Source organism: Aquarana catesbeiana, linkage group LG13 (assembly GCF_042186555.1).
Source record: "Aquarana catesbeiana isolate 2022-GZ linkage group LG13, ASM4218655v1, whole genome shotgun sequence".
Taxonomy (NCBI): Eukaryota; Metazoa; Chordata; class Amphibia; order Anura; family Ranidae; genus Aquarana; species Aquarana catesbeiana.
In genome coordinates, this window is record NC_133336.1 from 177,176,233 (window position 1) to 177,198,417 (window position 22,185).

At 42.7% G+C, this 22,185-nt stretch overlaps 1 protein-coding gene across 1 annotated transcript in view; it reads right to left on the reverse strand.

Annotated features, from left to right (window-relative positions):
- Positions 1–18,398: 18,398 nt before the first annotated feature.
- LOC141117225 (uncharacterized) overlaps positions 18,399–22,185 on the reverse strand; it is a 48,038-nt gene continuing 44,251 nt past the window's right edge. The window contains exons 5-6 of the mRNA XM_073609952.1: positions 21,546–21,607; positions 18,399–18,676 (exon numbers count right to left, since the gene is read on the reverse strand). Of these exons, the coding sequence (XP_073466053.1) occupies positions 18,620–18,676; positions 21,546–21,607 (119 nt within the window). The 3' untranslated portion in view covers positions 18,399–18,619. The remainder of the gene's footprint in view (positions 18,677–21,545; positions 21,608–22,185) is intronic.

The window sequence follows — 22,185 nt, forward strand, 5'->3', positions numbered from 1 at the left end:
GGGATCAGGCCTGACTCTGCGAACGCTGCAGTTATGCGTTTAGTGTTTTGTAAGTGACAGTGATCGATCGATACTGCACTTGGGTGGGCTGGGCTGGGCTGGGCCGGGCGGAGGGGCAAAACGCAGGTGCTAGCAGGTATCTGGGCTGATCCCGCTAACACTGCGTTTGTGGGAACCCTAAACTGCTGGGGACGCTAGTATAGATCTGATCAGATCAGATATTGATCCGATCAGATACTATACCACTAAGGGAGGTGTACGGTGTGTGCGTGGGTGTTAGCGGTACTGGCGCTAACCTGATGCTGCCTGGGGCTGGTGCTTGCCAGTTCACCAAAACGCTACCAAAAAAACTGTTAGCGATCGCAGGGATCAGGCCTGACTCTGCGAACGCTGCAGTTATGCGTTTAGTGTTTTGTAAGTGTCAGTGATCGATCGATACTGCACTTGGGTGGGCTGGGCCGGGCGGAGGGGCAAAACGCAGGTGCTAGCAGGTATCTGGGCTGATCCCGCTAACACTGCGTTTGTGGGAACCCTAAACTGCTGGGGACGCTAGTATAGATCTGATCGGATCAGATATTGATGCGTTCAGATACTATACCACTAAGGGAGGTGTACGGTGCGTGCGTGGGTGTTAGCGGTACTGGCGCTAACCTGACGCTGCCTGGGGCTGGTGCTTGCCAGTTCACCAAAACGCTACCAAGAAAACTGTTAGCGATCGCAGGGATCAGGCCTGACTCTGCGAACGCTGCAGTTATGCGTTTAGTGTTTTGTAAGTGACAGTGATCGATCGATACTGCACTTGGGCTGGGCCGGGCGGAGGGGAAGAACGCAGGTGCTAGCAGGTATCTGGGCTGATCCCGCTAACACTGCGTTTTTGGGAACCCTAAACTGCTGGGGACACTAGTATAGATCTGATCGGATCAGATATTGATCCGTACAGATACTATACCACTAAGGGAGGCGTATGCTGCGTGCGTGGGTGTTAGCGGTACTGGCGCTAATCTGACGCTGCCTGGGGCGACGCATATCACCGCCGGGCGATCAGGGGCTAAACCTTTATTAGGTAATAAACGGCGGGTCCCCTGACACTATAAAAAATAAACGAACTAACCAGCGTCACCCGTAACACTTATACGGTGATCAGTGGTGAAAGGGTTAACTAGGGGGCAATCAAGGGGTTAAAACATTTATTAGATAGTATATGGGGGTCCCTGACGCTATAAAACGCTGACGGCGAACCTAAATATTTACGTTCCTAACTAGCGTCACCAGCGACACTAATACAGCGATCAGAAAAATGATCGCTTAGTGACACTGGTGACAGGGGGTGATCAAGGGGTTAAAACTTTATTAGGGGGGGTTAGGGGGGTATCCTAGACCTAAAGGGGGGTAATATTCACTGCCCTAACACTGTAACTGTCACAGACTGACACCATGCAGTAATCAGAAAAAAAAAAAAAAAAAAAATACTGCTTGCTGTCAGTTTGTGACGGGGGGGGGGGTGATTGGGGGGGGGATCGGGGGTGTAAAGTATGCCTGGCATGTTCTACTGTGTGTGTGTGTGTGTTGTGCACTTACATGTCTTCTCTCCTCGGCGCTGGACGGAAACTGCCAAGCCGAGGAGAGATGACATCACATCCTCTGCCTGTGTGAAACTACACACAGGCAGGGGAGGATTCCGATTGGCTGGGAGCGATCGCGAGGGGGGGGCCACGATCGGATGGTCTCCCCCTCGCCTCATGACGCTCCCAGTCAAATGCCGACCGCCGCTGGCACCGGGGGGGGGGTCCGATGGGACCCCCCGCCCGCGGGAGGCAGATCACGTACAGGTACGTGATTCTGCCTGCCCGTGCCATTCTGCCGACGTATATATACGTTAGGCGGTCGGCAAGTGGTTAATACAATAAAGGACTTGCTTTGGAAACTGTAGCTTGGTATTGCATGCTATTATCAAGCTTATGATCTACCAGAACACCCAGATCCTTCTCCACCATTGATTTCTCCAGCTGTACTCCTCATAGTATGCATAATGTGCGCATATTTTTAGCCCCCCAAGTGCATAACTTTACATTTATCAACATTAAACCTCATTTGCCACACAGTTGCCCAATTAATGAGTGCATTGCGGGCGGCTTGTAATTTCGAGACCTCCTGTAAGGATGTAATTCCACTGCAAAGCTTGGTGTCATCTGCAAAGTCTGAAATGGTACTTTTTTTTTTATTATCAATCTTTATTGAGATTTCTCATAACAATTAAAAAAACAGGAAAAAGACAAATATACACTCATATCCATTATTAATCTTATGCATAGTGTTTCAGCTTACATATACCACTCAATATATTTTATTTCCAAACAAAATAACCTAAACTATAAAAAAAAGAAAAAAATTAGAAAAAATGGAAGGGGTGGGAGCACATTCATTCTCTTCTGTTACTCCATAGATATATCAATCATCTGTGTAGTATGGGGGCCAGAAGAATAAGGGGGGGGGGGAGATGGAGGGTGAACAAATTCCTTTCCTTTTCCTTTCATTCTTCCTGTGTCCAATGTGTTTTAAACTCAACCATGTTCTACGCACAGCATCCCAAATACTAAATATATCATAATGTGTAGAAGGCATCTAGAGGGAGCTTTAGAACTTTTACCCCCATATGCTTAGTAACAGTGATTATATATTCCAAGAGTGTGTTAATAATAAAAGAAAAAAAACCTCAGGAGGAGGGGAAGTCTTTTAAATATAACCAGGGCCTACTTCCCCCTCCTATCTCTAGTGCTCCATAATATCTAAGTATATTGATCGACAGTGATCAACTGTAATTATATGTGCATGAAATATATATATATATATATATATATATATATATATTGAAAATCTGAAATGGTACTTTTAATCTCAGACCTTATATGATTTTTAAATATATTAAAAAGTAAGGGTCCCAACACTGAATCTTGGGGTACACCACTGATAACCTTAGACCATTTAGAATATGAATCATTAACCACTACTCTCTAAATTCGGTCTTTTAGAAAATGTTCTATCCATTTACAAACTGATTTTTTTTCAAGCCTGTAGACTTTATCTTACACATTAGCCTTGTGTAGGGAACTGTGTCAAACGCTTTTGCAAAATCCAAGTATACTATGTCCACAGCCCTCCCTTGTCTAAGATTTTGCTAACCTCCTCATAAAAAGAAATCAGATTTGTTTGACACCTTCTGTCTTTCATGAATCCATGCTAGCTATTGTTTACAATGTGTTTTTTTTCTAGCAAAACTAAATCTATGTGGTATTTTATCAAACTCTCCAGTATCTTCCCAAATATAGAAGTTAAACTTAGGATTTTTGCTGGAGGACATTCTCCCGACGTCCTGGCCTGGAGAAAGATCTGTTATCTCCCTCGCTGAGAAACTACCTGTGGAAGCTGGATGGCAGTCAGCTCATGGGACATTGTGAGTAAGACCTGCTGGATTGAGAGCAAGCAAGTATTTAGGGGGCTGGGGGAAAAATGCATGCAGAAGGTCTCTACCTTGATGCATAGAATGCATTAAGATGAAAATCTTGTACCTTTGCCAATGGATCATACATTATGTTCACTAAATGTAATGCTACAGAAAGCTGCCAGATGTGAGAGATTGTAGATAGAAAATGGCCATGGACTATGGACATGTTACAAGAGATGGTCAGAAAGTTCACATATTCTGTAGGAGGTGATCAGAGACAGTGGACATGTTATTGGAGACCAGTGACATTCAAAGACTGAAAACATATTATACGAGACTGCTAGAGATCATTGCTATTAAAGCCCATTTACAAACCAATGCTTTCACATTTGTGCTTCTACAGCTCCTTAAGATTTACTTGTGCCACATTTCATTTTTCTGTCAGTAAGATCTATTTTAAAATAATAAAAAAAAAAAAAAAAGTGGAAGGGATTGTACAGCACAGAAAAAAAGTAAGACGGTGTGAAAGATATAAACCATGCCACTAAATTCTAGAACCCAGTCTAAAGTATGTTTGCATTCATTGGCATGAGAAAGGAAAACACAGACTACAGGTAATTGCCAAAGGACCGTATGTAGGCCAACCACTTGAATGTGGGCTTAACGTTTCATTCCTGGGTACCACTAACAGACCTTTTGCCCTAATTTCACATTAGTGGGAGTCTCCTCTCCCAGAGGAAGCAATTTTGGTGTGCAGATCAACACCACATTTACGTTACCATGTCTAGCTTTTCATCCCGCATACTTCCCAGCTGAGCCAGGTACCAATTCCAAGGATAGGCCATTAGTACCAAGAAAAGACGAGTCCAATGAATTTTCAAAGCTTTACTTTAACAACTTCAAAGTAGACAGTTTGCATTCACAGCATTCAACTTCAGAATATACAACGTTGAGGAATATAGCATCTCATCTGTTATAGTAGCAGTTGTTGGCACTTTCCCAGGTAGGGCCATCTATGTTCTATCCTTAACGCCCTCCTAACCAGGGCCCAAGGACCTCATCAGGTATTCCCCATTCAGTGAAGAGCAATCACTGGAAGCACTACATTTCTTCTCCATGGTGGCTAGCTCGGGAGTCCTATTTTCTCTCTGACCAAAATCCTTCCACTTTCTAACATAATATATTCCCAGGTAAGGCCATCTATGTCCTGTTCTCAATTTCCACCTAATCAGGGCACATAGATCTTTCCAGGCATTCCTCAGCTGGGCAATACCAATCGCTGGAAGCTCTAAATTTCTGCAGATGAGGCTCCACCAACTCCCAAGTCACCTCTCTGCCTGAACTCCTCCCACTCTCTAATGTAACCCTCTATTTATCTATGGAAAGCATGCCACCTAGTGACCGAATTAGAAATTGTACCAATACCCCCTTACATGCAGATTGGGTGCCAGGTATTAGGACTATAAATGGTTACATTATAGCCAATCAGAGGACAAAGGCTGCAGCAGAGGGCTGGTTTGTGTCACATAGCCAGGATGCACACAGATACCAGAATCCACATGACTGTGTCATCTCTCTATAGTGCCTAAATAAAGATGGCTTGGTCCCTTTGGGTAAAACAAAAGATGAGTACATTGTCAGAGGAATTATTTAAATGTACATTATACATTTATTATAAACATATGTTGGATATTGCAGGAGGAGAGAGACTCAACGGTGGAAGGAACAAGGCCAGAAACTGATTTTTTTCTATTAACAAAAGAATCAAGCAGTGATACAACTACACCCATAGGTGAAGTATTAGTTTTGGGGACTATTCATAAAAATAAAGCAGATACACAATGGTTACAAGGTAAGGAGTTAGCCTTACAAGGCTTTCTATATTGATATTTTAAATTCTCACTAAAGGCACAATTTGCATGGTGTTTGTTTGGGATCCCTGGAGGTCATCTGGTTTCCTTCTCAAACAACATGGCAGAATTTGTCTGTAAGCTTTAGGAGCAAAGACTGGTGTGAATGTCATGATATAAACTTTAATGTATATCATCCTGTTTATTTTTATCTAGATCATTAAGGGATTGAATTCTAATTTGCTGTTCTGTACTGAAAAATTTAGATGGGGTCTCCTAATGAAAAAGTGTAAAAACTCCATCACAAGGGATGAAGTTCGAGTTTGCTGCTACCATGGGTTCAAAGCAAATCCTGCAGGTTCCATATTTAAGGAACTTTTGTGCAGATTCTAGAGAATTATGAACTAGGGCCAGTAGCCTTAGAAGGGCAAATAAATATACTTCTGAAAAGGCCAGCCCCTCACTATAAAAAAGGGGCACATAGTAGCCATAATGTCATAGTATTAAAAGCAACTGTAGAGAAAGTTGACAAACTGTTTAAGGAGAGATTAGGGCCTGTTAGGAAATGGTACTTTAACTAGTTACGGACCGCCCGCGGGAAGTTGGTTCCCCTGTGTCAATCTCTGTCATTGTAAGTCGGGCGCCTACACGGCGATTTGTGGGCAGGCCCAGAGGCACGCCTGCGTGCCAATTTGTGAGCGGGGGGAGCCAACCAGCAGCCACCCATGATCGCTCCAGAGACAGGCAGAATGGGGATCTGTCAATGTAAATAAACAGATCCCCATACTGTCAGGGTAGGAGAGAGAGATTGTCTGTTCCTAGTGATTAGGAACAGTGATCTCTCTCCTCCTCTAGTTAGCCCAGCCCCCATACAGTTAGCAACACCTCCCAGGGAACACACTTAACCTCTTGATCTCCCCTAGTGTTAACCGCTTCCCTGACAGTGACATTTATACAGTAATCAGTGGCTATGTTTAGCTCTGATTGATGTATAAGTGTCAATGGTTCCAAAAAAGTGTCAAAAGTGTCCGATCTGTCCGCAGCAATGTCGCAGTCCCGCTAAAAATTGCAGATCACCACCATTACTAGTAAAAAAATAATAATAATAAAAATGCCATAAATGTATCCCTAGACGCTATAACTTTTGCACAAAGCAATCAATATACGCTTATTTAGATTTTTTTAAACAAAAATTTGTAGCAGAATACATATTGGCCTAAACTAAGGAAGAAATTAGTTTTTTTACATTTTTTTTTTTTGGGATATTTATTATAGCAAAAAGTAAAAATTATTGTTTTTTTTTTTTTTTTCAAAATTGGTGCTCTTTTATGTTTATAGAGCAAAAAAAAACACAGAGGTGATAAATACCACCAATAGAAAGCTCTATTTGAGGGGAAAAATGACATAAATTTTGATTGGGTACAACGTTGCACAACGCACAATTGTCAGTTAAAGCGACGCAGTGCTGTATCGCACAAAATGGCCTGGTCATTAAGGGGGCAAATCCTTCTGGTCCTTATGTGGTTCATGCAGATTAATAGCTCTTTGGGAAATCAACTCCTTTTCTGTTTTTTTTTTTCAGTTTTATGTTGAATGGGCCTTTTTTGAATTTGGGGTGCTCAAAGTGCACCATTCACTTGTTACTGACCATCTGTTCACAGAGTTGCCTTTGTTCACACCATGTCGCTGCATCTTTTAAGAAAAAAAATAGGTACAAGAGCAGTTTGCACCTAAACCACCTCACATAATATTACTCACATTCCGTGCACACCCCTATCCCCATATATAAAAATTAGGCATACACTGGTTAGGTCTATTATTCCTAATTAAACTGTCCTGCTACTGACCATGTTTACATTCCTGTATCCTCTGCAGTCTCTTAGTAGTAAAGACCTAGCCTGTGCAAATTGCCTCTTGTAAATTTGGGCCTAACTTTGCTTTTCAAAATTTTTCTGCTACTGGCCAATTTTTTTTACTGCTGTGTCATTTGTAGCTTTTTAATTCCTGTAGTAAATCTTCAGATTTTAGGGCTGAAAAAGTTTTTATTGTCATTTAAACAGATATCACATTGAACAACATTTGGAGTTACATTCCATAAACAGTCACAGATAACCATAAATGGTGAGTCAGCCCGATGGCTATCGCCCATAGCTAGACTCCCTATAATGCATAACATAGTGTCAGTGTTGACGACTGTTGCTCACTTTCGAGAGCCATTCAGGCTGAAGGGCCATGTTGTTCGCCAAAATGAAGAATTCCGTGTAAGTATAAATAAAAACATAAGAAATATGAGAGAGTTTAGGTCAGGAAGAGACCAGAAAGGGGGAGAAACTGCCCAGATGGGATGAGCATGACACCGTCGACTTGTGAGTGAAGTGGAACAAAGTCTGCCACTCCGAGCTGGATATGTCCTCTCCTAAGTCTGCAGACCACATCATGGTAAAGGGTGGCAAATCATTATGTGTAAGAGTTTGTAGGAGGTTATATATCATTGAAATGAGGTGTCTAGGGGTTTCAGAAAGGGTGCATAGTCTTTCAAATTCAGTAAAGGGACGGTGTACTTGAGACGAGGAGTGTAGGTATTTGGAGAATGTGGATAGGTGGAGAGTGGTGAGCCAGTTGTGGGGTCCCGCCAATACAGACGGTGCCCTGTGCTGTGGGTGTACAAAAGAATGTGCTTGGGGCCAGTTGGAGCGTTTAAAGGATCCTAAAGTGGTCGCTCCCAAGCCTTGTGGGAAAGCGGGGTTGTCAAACAGAGAGGAGAATGGGGACGGGTCGGAGGACAAAGTGGAGTGTAGACCTCCGTGGTACCAGAGTCAGAGAGGCAAGTGAGAGTGGTGAGGAAGCATGTAGAAGGGCCAGGTCATTGCGGTATCCCCAAAGAAGAGCTTGGAGGTCCACAGGAGCCAAGTCCTGTTCTATCATGACTGAAGCCTTCAGGAAGGGGCAGGGGGAACCACTCTAATATGCGTGCCATGTATGTGGCTTTATAACATGTCTCGTAGTCTGGTAGACACGCCCCACCCATAAGCCTCAGGAGGGTAAGCAATTTGTGTTTTACTCTAGGTAATCCCTCGTTCCACATAAATCTGATGACAATGGAACATAGGGAGGCGAAAAAGGATTTGGCGATCATAATAGGGATCGTTTGGTAGACATATAAAAGTTTGGGCAATATGTCCATTTTAAGGGTATTGATCTGCCCAAACCATGGTAAAGTGGAGCCACCCCATTCCTCCAGGAAAACTTCAGATTTTACTCTCTTTCTCTTTGTTTACTCTTTTCTATTACATTTTATTCAATTCCCCTTAGTTAAATATGTTCTGTTGCTTACTGAATCGACACTGCTGTATCATCTATTGCCTCCTTATTCTTAATGAGAGTTTGATAATAATTGGTCAGCAGCAGGACAGTTTTGCATCAGCAAATGGGGACAGTCTAAATGAACCACTGGCCAATTTCTTTTTGCCAATCAAGGTGTGCCTATTACCACTTGTTGTAAAAACATGCATTGCTGCAAAAACTAACCAAAAATGTAGTTTTTCAAAATGAATTAAATCAGATGTAAGCCAAGCTAACTGTCAAAGAACAAAACCCATAGCTAAATATGTACAGTACTCTGTTGCTCTGTCTATTAAAATCATACTGTTCTATAACACCATGTGCAGCTTTAAGGCATTCCCCAAGCATGTTGCATAAAGGGTGTGTGTATTTTCAATGTTGCAGTTAAAAAAGCACAAAAAGACCCTCTCCCTGGTGTACAGTATTTTTAAAGCATTTTTTCATAATAGTACATATACCCATAACATGGCACAGCTTCCCATGTCTTTTCCTGGACAGTTTACTTAAAATGTCCAGAATTTAATAACAGGATTTCTGTGGGATTAATGCTAAGTTCAGGTTCATCAAATTTCAAATCGGATTTGGTGAAACCTTGAAGAATTGAACGCAGATAGATACATCCCTATCCATTACTGACTTCTTAAAGTGATACTAAATAAAGAAATCTTAATTGCCATATTTCTTTCACATAAATCATATATATCATGCCACTCTATGTTGTTGTTTTTTTTTTTTTAACTCCTATGAGTACCTTATTCCTGCAGCACTATTGTGTGGTCACAACTTTCCCTGCTCTTCGGCATCTGCAACTGCAAGGAAAAATCCTTGGGAGGGACTTCTATTACGCTGATGATGTATGCTCTCTACAGTGTGAGTCCGTGTCTGGCCAGCCATTATTGGTGCAGTGCCAGTCACGTGACAAAAAAAAAAAATCTGTTTCAGAAGAGTACGATAATTTAAGTTAGTATATAAATATTAAATAACTGATTTACAGCTCGAAATAGATTTTTATTGAACACATGTTTATTTTTGTGCATTAATATGGAGTGGGTGGAGTCAAAGATGGTTGACACTAGCTTTTATTTTGTTTGGATGGCATCTACATCCAAGGATCTTTGTTTTACTTTACAGATATTAACAATTACATTTAATATATTTAATATTGATTTCTTAGTGAATGCAATCCATCAGCATCATATATACCATCCCCCCAGCACCCCCTAATATTTACTTGTGCCCCATCTCTGTCTAGCGATGTCCACGAGTGTCTTAGCCATCCGGTAATCTCTCGCCTGATTGGCTAAGACACAGCATCGGCACCATTGGCTCCCGCTGCTGTCAATCAAAGTCAGTTAGCCAATTTAGCAGAGAGATGGAGTGGGGCCAAACCACATCCCTAATGGACACACGCTTTTGAAATTGCTTTCTGTGGGGGCACTTAACAGGAGAGAGGGTCCAGGAGCACAGAAGAGGCACCCGAGAAGAGGAGGATCTGGGCTGCTCTGTGCAAAACCACTGCACAGAGAAGGTAAGTATAACTTGGTAAGTATAGCATGTTTGTTATTTTTGTAGAAAAAAAACGAAACTTTACAATAACTTTAAGAGCTTAAAAGGGACACTGAAATTGTACATGCTCCATAGAGGACAAAAGCTGGTCTACACAATATCAGTCTGCAGTGGGGACACAGAGAAGATGGGAGGGACAGCTGAATGCAGGATCAGCCAGGTATATAATACACTCTACACAACACAAATATTTTCGTGGCTTTATGAATATGAACACTGTTATATAGCAAGTACTGGGAGCTTTTCTTATGCCCCGTACACACGGTCGGATTTTCCGATGGAAAATGTCCGATCGGAGCGTGTTGTCAGAAATTCCGACCGTGTGTGGGCTCCATCGGACATTTTGCATCGGATTTTCCGACACACAAAGTTGGAGAGCAGGAGATAAAATTTTCCGACAACAAAATCCGTTGTCGGAAATTCCGATCGTGTGTACACAAATCCGACGGACAAAGTGCCACGCATGCTCAGAATAAATAAAGAGATGAAAGCTATTGGCCACTGCCCCGTTTATAGTCCCGACGTACGTGTTTTACGTCACCGCGTTTAGAACGATCGGATTTTCCGACAACTTTGTGTGACCGTGTGTATGCAAGACAAGTTTGAGCCAACATCCGTCGGAAAAAATCCTAGGATTTTGTTGTCGGAATGTCCGAACAAAGTCCGACCGTGTGTACGGGGCATTAGTCTGGGCTTAATGACACTTTAATTTTACTAGAAAGATTACATGCTAGTTATGTTTATGGGTACAGGAACAGGCAGCATTACTTACCCTCCTCTCCCTCTTCTTCCTGAAGCTACAGTGTGTGGGCAGTTGCTCAGTGTCATCACGTACAGTACAATGCAGGCTTATTAACCCTAAATTATATGTAGAGGAGACAAGAGTGTGACCCTGACCAGGAATGGCTGCTGGAGGGTCCATATTGAAGCGCAGAATGAGATAAGTATTTCTATTTATACCAGCACCCCTAGATAACAAGCATTTATCCCTTGCAGTGGTACGCCCCTACAATTTGACTTTTTCTAGTTCCTGGAGCTGGGCTTTAAGGCAGATGTGAAGCTCAAGCCACAAGCAGCTTAGAGTCACACGTATAATTGGGTATAACTATGCTGTGTATTTGTACTGTGTGTATTGGTCACCAGGATGTGGTTTAGGCTAAATACCAGGTGACAACCCTCATATGTGAAGCAGTTTCCATCATACGTATATTTACTCATTTAGCTAATACTAAAAGTGCTGAGTGCTTCAAATAAAGTGCTTCAAGTACTTGAAAGTAAAGTGCTTCACCCGAAGTGGTATATAAAAACGCTCACCAGATTGCATCGTCCACCAAGTGACCACCAGGCATATAGTAAACAGAGAGACCTATTTCATCCGGTGTGTCCCTTCATGGGTCTTTCAGCATAGACCATCTGTTTATGGATCAACCAAAGCTCAATCCAAACGAAAATTTGTCTGCATATGTATATAAATCCACTTCAATACCGGGCCTATTCTGGCACTTCTCTCCTACATGTAAAATGTGGCATTGCTATATTTCCACTTGATGGCGCCAGACTACTAGGCTATTTCTTTTGACACTGTATTCCAGTTCCCTTCTTATTTTTTTTCCTTTTTTCTATTTTTGGTTTTTCTTTTGTAATCTGTTTTCCGGTTTTGGGGACCTGCCCCCTTTACTCCAGGTATATAATAAGGGGGCTAATAGCTAGGTGACAAGCGATCTGTGTCTGCCATGGGGAGACTCATTGCTATGGTCCTCCCGGTCTCCATCCTATCCCAGCTGCCTCTAATCATACACGTGCTTTGTGCTCCACTGACACTCACATCAGGGACAGGGGGAGTGGCTACGCACGCGTCGGCATCCACTTCTTTTCCTATTCAGGCATCATGTGACATACCCCAAGGCGCATGTGCCAGCGTTCAGCGCTAATATATAAACACAGGGGGTTACCCATCTGATTGCAGGCACTGAGAAGAAGACAGCACGCCACATACTGAATCGGGACACCTCCAAGTAGGTTCAACTGCATTTTGGGATACCTATATATTTAGATTAGAATCATTCTGGCCTCTGCAACTATATTTAATACCTACTTCTTTCTATTAGTATATGTAGGATACATCTACTTTGGGACTCTTGGATATTTCTCCGTCTGTCACCGAGCCCAGATTTCAGGCTCCAACGACATTTTGTCCCATATACCTCGTCCTTCATTTTTTGGTAACTATTTTGGGCATAACAAAGTGTTTATTGATGCTTGGGGCACACCCCTAGGTTATTTCTCTTTCACCCTATCTGTTTTGGTCATATTTCTTGATGCAGTCCATCCTGGCATATTGGAGTGTGTAGCTCTATATTTGTAGGGCCCTCTCCCCCCCCCACTCCCCTTCCCTCTTAGCTTAGTGGGGGTTCACACTAACCACATTACCACTTCATTGGATTCCCCTATAGAAATCCTGCACACATTTTTATATTTTACTACACACATATTATTTTCTGTTTTTTTTTCCTTTTTTCATCATTCATATTCGTTCTCATTTTCTTTATTTCATTTTATTTCATTCTGTTAGTGTCTTTGGCTGGCTTTCTTGCCACTCACGACATTTCTTTTTGTTATACAGATGCCATATATGCATTACATATTTTTGAAATAAATTTGTTCCTCATTAGTGTCATGGTTATGCAATAGAGTTTTCTCTGTCAGCTTACCTGTCTCCATGTGTTCATCTCTAAAGACCAGCTGCCTCTCACCTGGCTGGTTTTATAACCTCTCCTCTAAGCATGGCCCCACCCCAGGCCCTATCAGGGAACCCTATATTAACCTGTGCACTGCAAGCCAGCAGTGCTGATCAACCATTGTGTGTTAGCCTCTGTGTGTACTTGCTGTGTTTCCTACTTCTGATTCCTGTTACCGACTTTGGCCTGTTCTCGACTCTCCCTGTTTGCTTGTTACCCTGACCTTTGGCGTGTTATGTTTATCCTTGTCTGCTAGTCGCCCTGACCTTTGGCTTACCCCTTACTTCCCTGTCGTTCCAGCCTGCTGCCTCCTTCCTCTTCTCCTATAGTCTACGGTGAGCGTGAGCTGTGGGGGCCGCGACCTGGAGCCAGACTGCAGCGCAGTCCATCCTCACCACTAGAGGCTCTGGTGAACACACGCTGGCTCTTAGACTCCGCGCCCTGGGGAATCTATGCACTAGCTCCCACTGGGATCCATGTTAGTTATCCTGTAGACCTGCTTCCTGAACCTTCCTGGGTTCAATCTGCAGCAGTCAGTCCTAGGGTCCACTACCTTAACGGTGCGCTTCCGACTCCTACAGAGTGCATCTGTCACCTGGTCTCAGGTGACCTGACAATTAGAGTCTGGCGCCTTTACAATATTTGATTGGATTCATTCGCCTCTAGTGCTTCGTCAATATGGAGTCATTCCAGTGGGTACTCAATGTCATATAATTTTTTATTTATTACTTCAGGCATGCACTTATTGATTCATTTACCATTTTCCAGTTTTTTCAGTTTATTTTTATTTAACTTCTCTGTCAGCATACTCATTTATATTCCATCTTTATTTTTCATTTATTTTTCATATTTTTTTCTTTGTGGACTGCAGCCCTTCTAACACTACTCACATTCCAAATGGATGTTCTTTCTGATAAAGTCGCAGGTGCGTGTTATACGCCGATCCCCGCCGATCCCGAGCTGTCACATTTTCAAAATCGCGGACCGCGATTTGAAAATGGCGCCGCCGGAGCCGAAGTACACAGAGCCAGTCCTCGGCTCTTTCCGGCGGCTCTCGTTTACTTTCGGCTCCACTCGTAGTCCCGAGCGGAGCTATCCGGACCTACTCGGATAGCTCCGCTCGGGACTACGAGTGGAGCCGAAAGTAAACGAGAGCCGCCGGAAAGAGCCGAGGACCGGCTCTGTGTACTTCGGCGCCAGCGGCGCCATTTTCAAATCGCGGACCGCGATTTTGAAGCCCTGGAAGCAGGGACAGGGGATCCCAGGCTGCACTGGGGCAAGGCTGCACTGGGGAAGGCTGCACTGACAAGGCTGCACTGGGGAAGACTGCACTGACAAGGCTGCACTGGGGAAGGCTGCACTGACAAGGCTGCACTGGGGAAGGCTGCACTGACAAGACTGCACTGACAAGGCTACACTGACAAGGCTGCACTGGGGAAGGCTGCACTGACAAGGCTGCACTGACAAGGCTGCACTGACAAGGCTGCACTGGGGAAGGCTGCACTGACAAGGCTGCACTGACAAGGCTGCACTGGGGAAGGCTGCACTGACAAGGCTGCACTGGGGAAGGCTGCACTGACAAGGCTGCACTGACAAGGCTGCACTGACAAGGCTGCACTGACATGGCTGCACTGACAAGGTTGCACTGAGAAGGCTGCAATGAAGGGCATTTAAATGTAAGTTTTTTTCCCTTCAACTTCCCTCCTAAAAGTTTTTTTTCCTTAAAATTCCCTCCTAAATTGGGGTGCGTGTTATACGCCGATAAATACGGTAGTTACAAAACGGATTACACAGGTCTAGTGTGGACATATGTGGGGTATGACGCCACTCAAAAATGACCCACTGCTTCGGATGTGGCTACGGCTTCAGTCAGAGCTGCTTCGGCCGCATCCCCTGGCATGTTTCGCCCTGCCTACCGGGACTTGGTCACAGAGACCTTATCTGGTGTTTCCCATTCATACGGGTTGAGGGACTCCAAGATGTGTGTCTGTTACAGAGGAAACTGGTGGCTCAATCTAGTAAATCCTGGCTTGGGTCCTGGGTCCTCTAGTTTGTACTACTAATGCCGTGTACACATGGGCGGACTTTTCGACTCGACTGATCCGACGCATAGAATCCGTCGGACAATCCGACCGTGTGTGGGCTTCATCGGACCTGCAGCAGACTTTTTCGGTCGAAAATCAGACGGACATTAGATTTAAAACATGTTTCATATCTTTCCGACGGATTAGAGTCCGGTCGAAAAATTTGTTCGCCTGTATGCTAGTCCGACGGACGAAAACCGACGCTAAGGTAGCTACAGTATTGGCTATGAACTTCCTTATCTTAGGCTGGTCATTACGTCATTACGTTCAAATCCTTCGGACTTTGGTGTGATCGTGTGTAGGAAAGTCCGTCGAAAGTCCGTCGTAACTCCGTCGAAAGTCTGTCGGAAAGACCGTCGGACCTTTGATGCCGAAAAGTCCGGCAGTGTGTACACGACACTAAAGTAAGTGTAGGAAAAAGCATTTGTCTGGCCCAGGGATAAACCTGAGTCACTGAATCTGGGTCAGGATTATTAGAGGCCAGGGCTGGATGACTCATCCTGGCAGCTCTCTGGTGCCTTCCTGTGCTACTAGAATGTTTGGAGAACATTCTAGAAGATAGTGGGCGGAAGCTAGGAAGTATATATATTAATGAAAGACAGCGCTCACAAAAAATATATCAATAAATACACCATAAATTGCGTTGCAGCTGCTGGATACAAGTAGGAAGGTAGGAAGGGTTGCCTTGAATATTTATGAGCCCTCAGCCAATCCTCGGGTGTGGGTTTGGCAGGGGACTGAGAAAGCCCATAAATAGACATGAGCCATGCCAGCAGGAGTTAGGTGGAAGATGTAGAAGCAGTGCTGAGGAGAGGCTGTTGGTGGCCCTTGAGGGACCCTTGTCGGGGAGGGGTTTTACCTCAGGCTGGAGCTTGGGATAGCTGGTATGGAAGGATCCCACCACAGGAGGCAGTTAGAAGGATTCATGCAGGAGAGGCAGCAAGAGAGAGCAAGCAGAGACAGTGAGTAGATCAGCACAGTGCAGGGATAAGACAAGGGGAGAGACGGTCAAGACCACTGTGTGCCCTGGGAATCTGTGTGTGTGTGCCAATCAGGAGGACTGGAGGAAGCAAGCAGCCAGGTGGGCTGGTGGCAGCCAGATTGGCTGGGAGTCCTCTGCAGTGAGGTTCAACTGGGCTCAGTGTCTACAGGGAGGTAGAAGGAGATGCTGTTCACTCCACAATGTACTAAATCTATCCACAGGGGGTAGGATGTTCCTAGCCTGTAATGAGCTGTTGATGAATTGACAAGACTGTTCATTTCACTGGAGTTATTAACAGTTGCTGTAAATAGTGAACCAAGGTTGTGCAGGATGAAGGAAGAGGAGGATCTTTGTGTGAATAGGGAGGAAGTTGTCCCCTGTTTGTTCTTTGTTCTGGACATTTTTCAAGTTGGGCATCACATAACTCCCTACCCCATCCAAGTTATCATCCCCTAAGAAAAAAACAACAAAAAATCAAGCCAAGGACTGATTTTCTGTGTTTGTGTGAATGAAGGAAATTGCTATGTGACTGGCTGTACAGCAGTGGGAACTTGAACATCAGCCACTCCTGTGGGGGTAGTGCTACACCTTTATATACATATCTTCCTGCCAACTTATACTTGTGGATACGTAGTTTAATTGGCAGTTAATTTTAGATTATGATATCATGAAATAAATTAAATCTTAAGGTTTTCCAACCTGTATATTTTAATAATGCTTTAATAAAAGTGTACATTTTTTATTCATTTGGTGTTCTTACATTCTACCTTTGGAAGTTTTTTTCAAAGTCCCCACATATTTTTTTTTGTCATGATCCACAGGAGAGCTTTGGCCAAACTTCTTCTTTAAAATGGACCTGAGTTGGAGGTTTTGAGTGTTATAAAGAGCAAAATATTAAAGTGTTACTAAACCCTTGGTTTTTTTTACATTAAAATAACAAATATGTTACACTTACCTGCTCTGTGCAGTGGTTCTGTACAGAGTAGCCCAGACGCTCCTCTTCTCGGGTCCCACACTGGCGCTCCCAGCCCCTCCCTCCTGCTGGGCGCGCTCCCGAGTCACAGCTCTGTGTGTTCATTTACAGCCCTCCATCTCCTGATTGGCTCACTGCATGTGATTAACAGCAGCGGGGGCCAATGGCTCCCGCTGCTGCCAAAAGCCAATCAGGCGTGCAAGTCCCCAGAGAGCCAAGGCTCACATTGCCATCGTTGGATCGAGAGGTGGCTCAGGTAAGTATTGGGGGGTAGGGGGGCTGGGGGGAGCTGCTGGACACAGAAGGTTTTTTAATTTCATGCATAGAATGTGCCTTGTGCTTTTACAACCACTTTAAGCTCCACTTTTGCAGCTTATATTGAGTTAGAAAAAACAGATATATTCTATAAGTTTAGAAAAATTAAACAAAAATTTTACATAATTTTATATCTATCTTAAACATTTTACCACTTCAGCCCCGGACCATTTGGCTGGCAAAAGACCAGAGCACTTTTTGCGATTCGGTACTGCGTCGCTTTAACTGACAATTGCGCAGTCGTGCGACGTGGTTCCCAAACAAAATTGACGTCCTTTTTTTCCCACAAATAGAGCTTTCTTTTGGTGGTATTTGATCACCTCTGCGGTTTTTATTTTTTGCTCTATAAACCAAAAAATAGCGTCATTATTTACTTTTTGCTATATTAAATATCCCCCAAAAATATATAAAAAAAATTTTTTTCCCCCTCAGTTTAGGCCGATACGTATTGTTCTACATATTTTTGGTAAAAAAATCGCAATAAGCGTTTATTGATTGGTTTGCGCAAAAGTTATAGCGTCTACAAAATAGGGGATAGTTTTATGGCATTTTTATTCATAATTTTTTTTTTTTACTAGTAATGGCGGCGATCTGTGATTTTTTATCATGACTGCAACATCATGGCGAACACATCAGACAATTTTGACACATTTTTGGGACCATTGTCATTTTTACAGCAATCAGTGCTATAAAAATTGCACTGATTACTGTAAAAATGACACTGGCAGTGAAGGGGTTAACCACTAGCTGTCTAGGAAGGGGTTAAGTGTGTCCTAAGAAGTGATTCTAACTGTGGGGGGGCGTGGCAACGAGTGACACGTCACTGAACACCGCTCCCGATCACAGGGAGCTGTGATCAGTGACAGTGTCACTAGGCAGAACGGGGAGATGCTTGTTTACATTACACCGTTCTTCCTCTCCGTGAGACGATCGCGGGTATCCCTGCGGACATCGAGTCCACGGGACACGCGGTCCTACTCACGGAGCTCGCGGCGGGCGTGCATGTGATGGCACGGCGGCAAATTCAAAGGGACGTACAGGTACGTCCATTTGCGCAGGCATGCCATTCTGTCGACGTAAATGTACAGGAGGTGGTCAGCAAGTGGTTGAACTGCATGATTTTTTATTTAATTTTGTAGTTGGCATAATCAAAATGCATAGGCATATCCAGGAAGGCAGTAAAAAAGTGCAATGATGATAAGCAAAGTGCAACATACAGATGACATATAAGCAAAGTGTTTTCATTTTCTTGAGAAGCCGTTATTAGTAATGTCTGGTATTTGTAAAGCTTAGTACTCTCTGAAGTTTCACAATTTTGCTGCCTCAGCTACTTTCTCCCTTGGGTGATTCGGCCCATATCCAGATGTGCATACACAATTCCATCCTAAAAACAAAAGGAAATTGTTTTACTTGTCTTAGTGATCAAATGCAAATTAAACAAAGACTTCCTGACATAATGAAATAAAACAGTGACAGGGGTTCTAACCCAACTCCCTACTATTAAACCAATGTGCATTTTTTCTAGTCTGTGACTATATTGGTAAGATTTCACTCATGCATGTCCCAGTGACCAATGACCATAGGGAAAGTTAATCACCCTAGTGAGGTTATAGACTGCAATACGAATATGATACACAAGGTCTGTCCGGAAAGAAACCAGCCATGTAATATGAAAAATAGAGACTTTTATTGAAGGAGATACAAGAAACATTGTATATAGGACAATTACGCCTCAGTCCCCTTCCAAATAGGCACCGTGGGACCTCACACAAAATCTTGGATACAGTAGATTTTGGAATACCCAGATCGGCCTCTAGTTCTCGTAGTGTCAGTCGCAATAATTTGTTGATTGCAGCCCGTAGGTATGCTGTTTGTTGCAGGCCCTCTAGAACACTTTCAACGGATTCTAGACCATCTTTGATGCATTTGTGACACATGTTTATTTGCGCTGCACTCCCCGAAAGCCTTCTGAATAATTTGAATAGTATCTGCAGAGGAATGTTCAAGCTTAACGCAAAATTTGATGCAGATTCATTGCTCTACTCACTTAGTCATTTTGAATTCAACAGACACACAGTACACATGCTCGCTCTATTGTGTCTAGCGCCCCCCCACTGACAATTACAGCAAAGTTGTCATTTTTCACAAGGGCATTGCAGTCCACTTTCGTTGGCTGCCAGGTTACATCGATGTTGTGTAAACCGTTCATCATTATTTTAACAATGGCTGGACTATTTCCTGGACAGACCTCATATGTTCTTTCCTCTAACTGCTCAATGCTATTTTTTTTAATTGCCTGAAGTAGGTTTTTACTTTTTTCTACAATGTATAGTCTGAATTTGGGGAACAGTATATTTCCAAAATGAGGCATTCAATATTAACTTGTTTGTTTTACAAATGTAACAAAAAATAGAAGAATAAATTACACTAAGAGGTCCATTCAGCAAGGTGAAGGGTTCCAGCTAACACATTAATTGACATAAATTGATACTAATTTAAAAAAAAAACAGCCCAGTGCTTTAGATAGATATAAAATGAATGTACTGTAAGTGTATAAATATAAAAAAAAAACAGGTGGTAAACACAAAGTCCTAAGTGTCAACACCACAGTGACTCCTTAGCCTGGGATGATGTCAGTTAGGACGAAACATGTTAGATGGAGACTGTACTCCTGGTGTCACTGCGTATTCATGCCTAGGAAGTCACTCTTTTGATTCCCAGGGTGGATCTCTTTTACAAGCTCTGTTACTCATCATAATCTGTGAGTGTTTTTCCTTTGTTTTAATAAAATGTTTCTGTCAGTTTTATGTTATGTGGCATTGTTTTCCCTCATATGTTTAATGAATGGGATGCTGAGTTGTGATCGGCCATGAGTGTATATGTGGAATGCTATTGGAAAGATTTATTCGCTGTACTGAGACCAGTGGGATCCTAATGATGATGTGTTTATCCCTTTGAGTTGTAGTTTATAACCACACAAATGCGTGTCTGACTCTGTACTTATGGTATGAGAGTCCAATAGCTCTGGTAAGCAAGCATGTTTTTCTCCATGGTGGTGGATCACTGGATAATTGGGTGCATTACAGATTAGAACATGGTGACCTTTGAAGCTGACATTTGGATTGTCACTGTGGTGTTGACACTTTGGACTTTTTGATTATCACCTAATTTTCTTATTTTTTTTTATATTTATAAACTTACATTCATTTTATATTTATCCAAAGCACTGCACTGTTTTTTACAAATGTAACCTTTTGGTAGTTACAGTAGTTGAAAGAAAACGCTAGTAGTTGGAAGCCAAATCTAACCACCTACCTATGCTAAGCACCTTCTGGTGCCTAAACTTTCCTGCTTCAATCTCTTTAAACTACAGGCAGAAACTTCCAGGTATGGGACAGAATATAACAAAATGCGCTAAGAAATTTTCTGAATGAATAGTGTAAGCAGCAAACCTTCTGTGAGACATATACACAGTGAGTAAACATAAACTAGATAAAGGTCGCGCTATTCAATCATGTATATACAAATGTAAAAATTAGATGATTAGAACAGTCCACAAATGATGTGAAAGTAGATCCTGATGTCAGTCTCCACCATCCACCACCATAGTGATCTTAAATATCAGTGCCTCAACCAACAGCTGAAACGCTCGCTTACCAGCTCCTATTGATCCTTCATTACAAGGGATCTTTAGCGCTTGTGGATTTAGCCCAGCCAAGGCCTTTCTCCAGGTCCAGATGGTCTCCCAACAAGATCAGCCCTTGGCACAGTATAAGGTGTGAAGATTTCTCACTCAGGTTCCAGGTGATGCCTGTCCTCCATCCGGAGGAAACACAAAGACTCAAGCCTTGAGCTATTAGATGTCAGGCATGGGGCGTACCAAAAAGTGTGCCCTTGCATATAATACTGGATCTTGCTGGTAATTGACAATAACTTGTTAAAGAAACTGGGATTGAAGTGACACTGACAATATATTTAAGCAATGGAGGGTACCCAGTACAGGGTAGGATTGTTTATTGGTTTGTGACAAGTTTGCCTAAAACTTGAATCTGTCAGGCCTAAGATGTGTGATCATTTTTGTAAGTAAAAGTGTTGTAAATGTATAATAAATTGGAGATTTCCAAACATGAATGGACTGGGTCTTGAGTCACTTTTTACAAACTAGGAAAAATTGCCATGTTTTTCACTGGCTCTTGCATTCTAGCATTAAAAATGTAATATATAAGTGACTAGTAATGTAATTATGTATTTACATGCAAGTAAGATCTTACTGAAGTCCTTCTATCCTTTCCCTCGGCCTCTTGAGCATTTTTATCTGAAATACAAAATTGCATGTTGATTACTTTTCAGTGAAAAAAGTATAAAGATATGAAATAAACTCAGCAAGAATGTTGTCCTGTTGAGGACCGCCCCGTTACAGTTAGTAATGATCACAATCATGAGCATTCTGGTGTTTTGACTACTCCAATGAAATGTTCTAGGATTTATATAAAACTATGTTTTTTCAAAAAGGCTGTACAGAACTTGAGAGCGAGTTCCAGGCTTCCTTGGCATTGTCTTAAACTATGTCTCCCCTAATATATGATACTTGAAAACTATCTGCTCCTTTGAACAGAAGCATGTAAAATATTTTATTTAGAGTTTACTAAAATAATGAAAATGTGTAACACTGGCCTAGTGGTGTTTGTTTTTGTGTGTCAAAACGTGATTGTCAAGTGTCTGACTACTGTACAGGATGAGGGGATTGATCCTGGATGGGAAGCAATGTATGTTTCCCCACTGTCCCTATAAGGGGGGGGGGGTGTTTTAATGCAGTCTTGTAATACTCAGGGGGTTTTAACGATGCAGAGTGAGGGGTTCCAGTTGGAAAGGGGTAACTTGCAAGTCCTTATG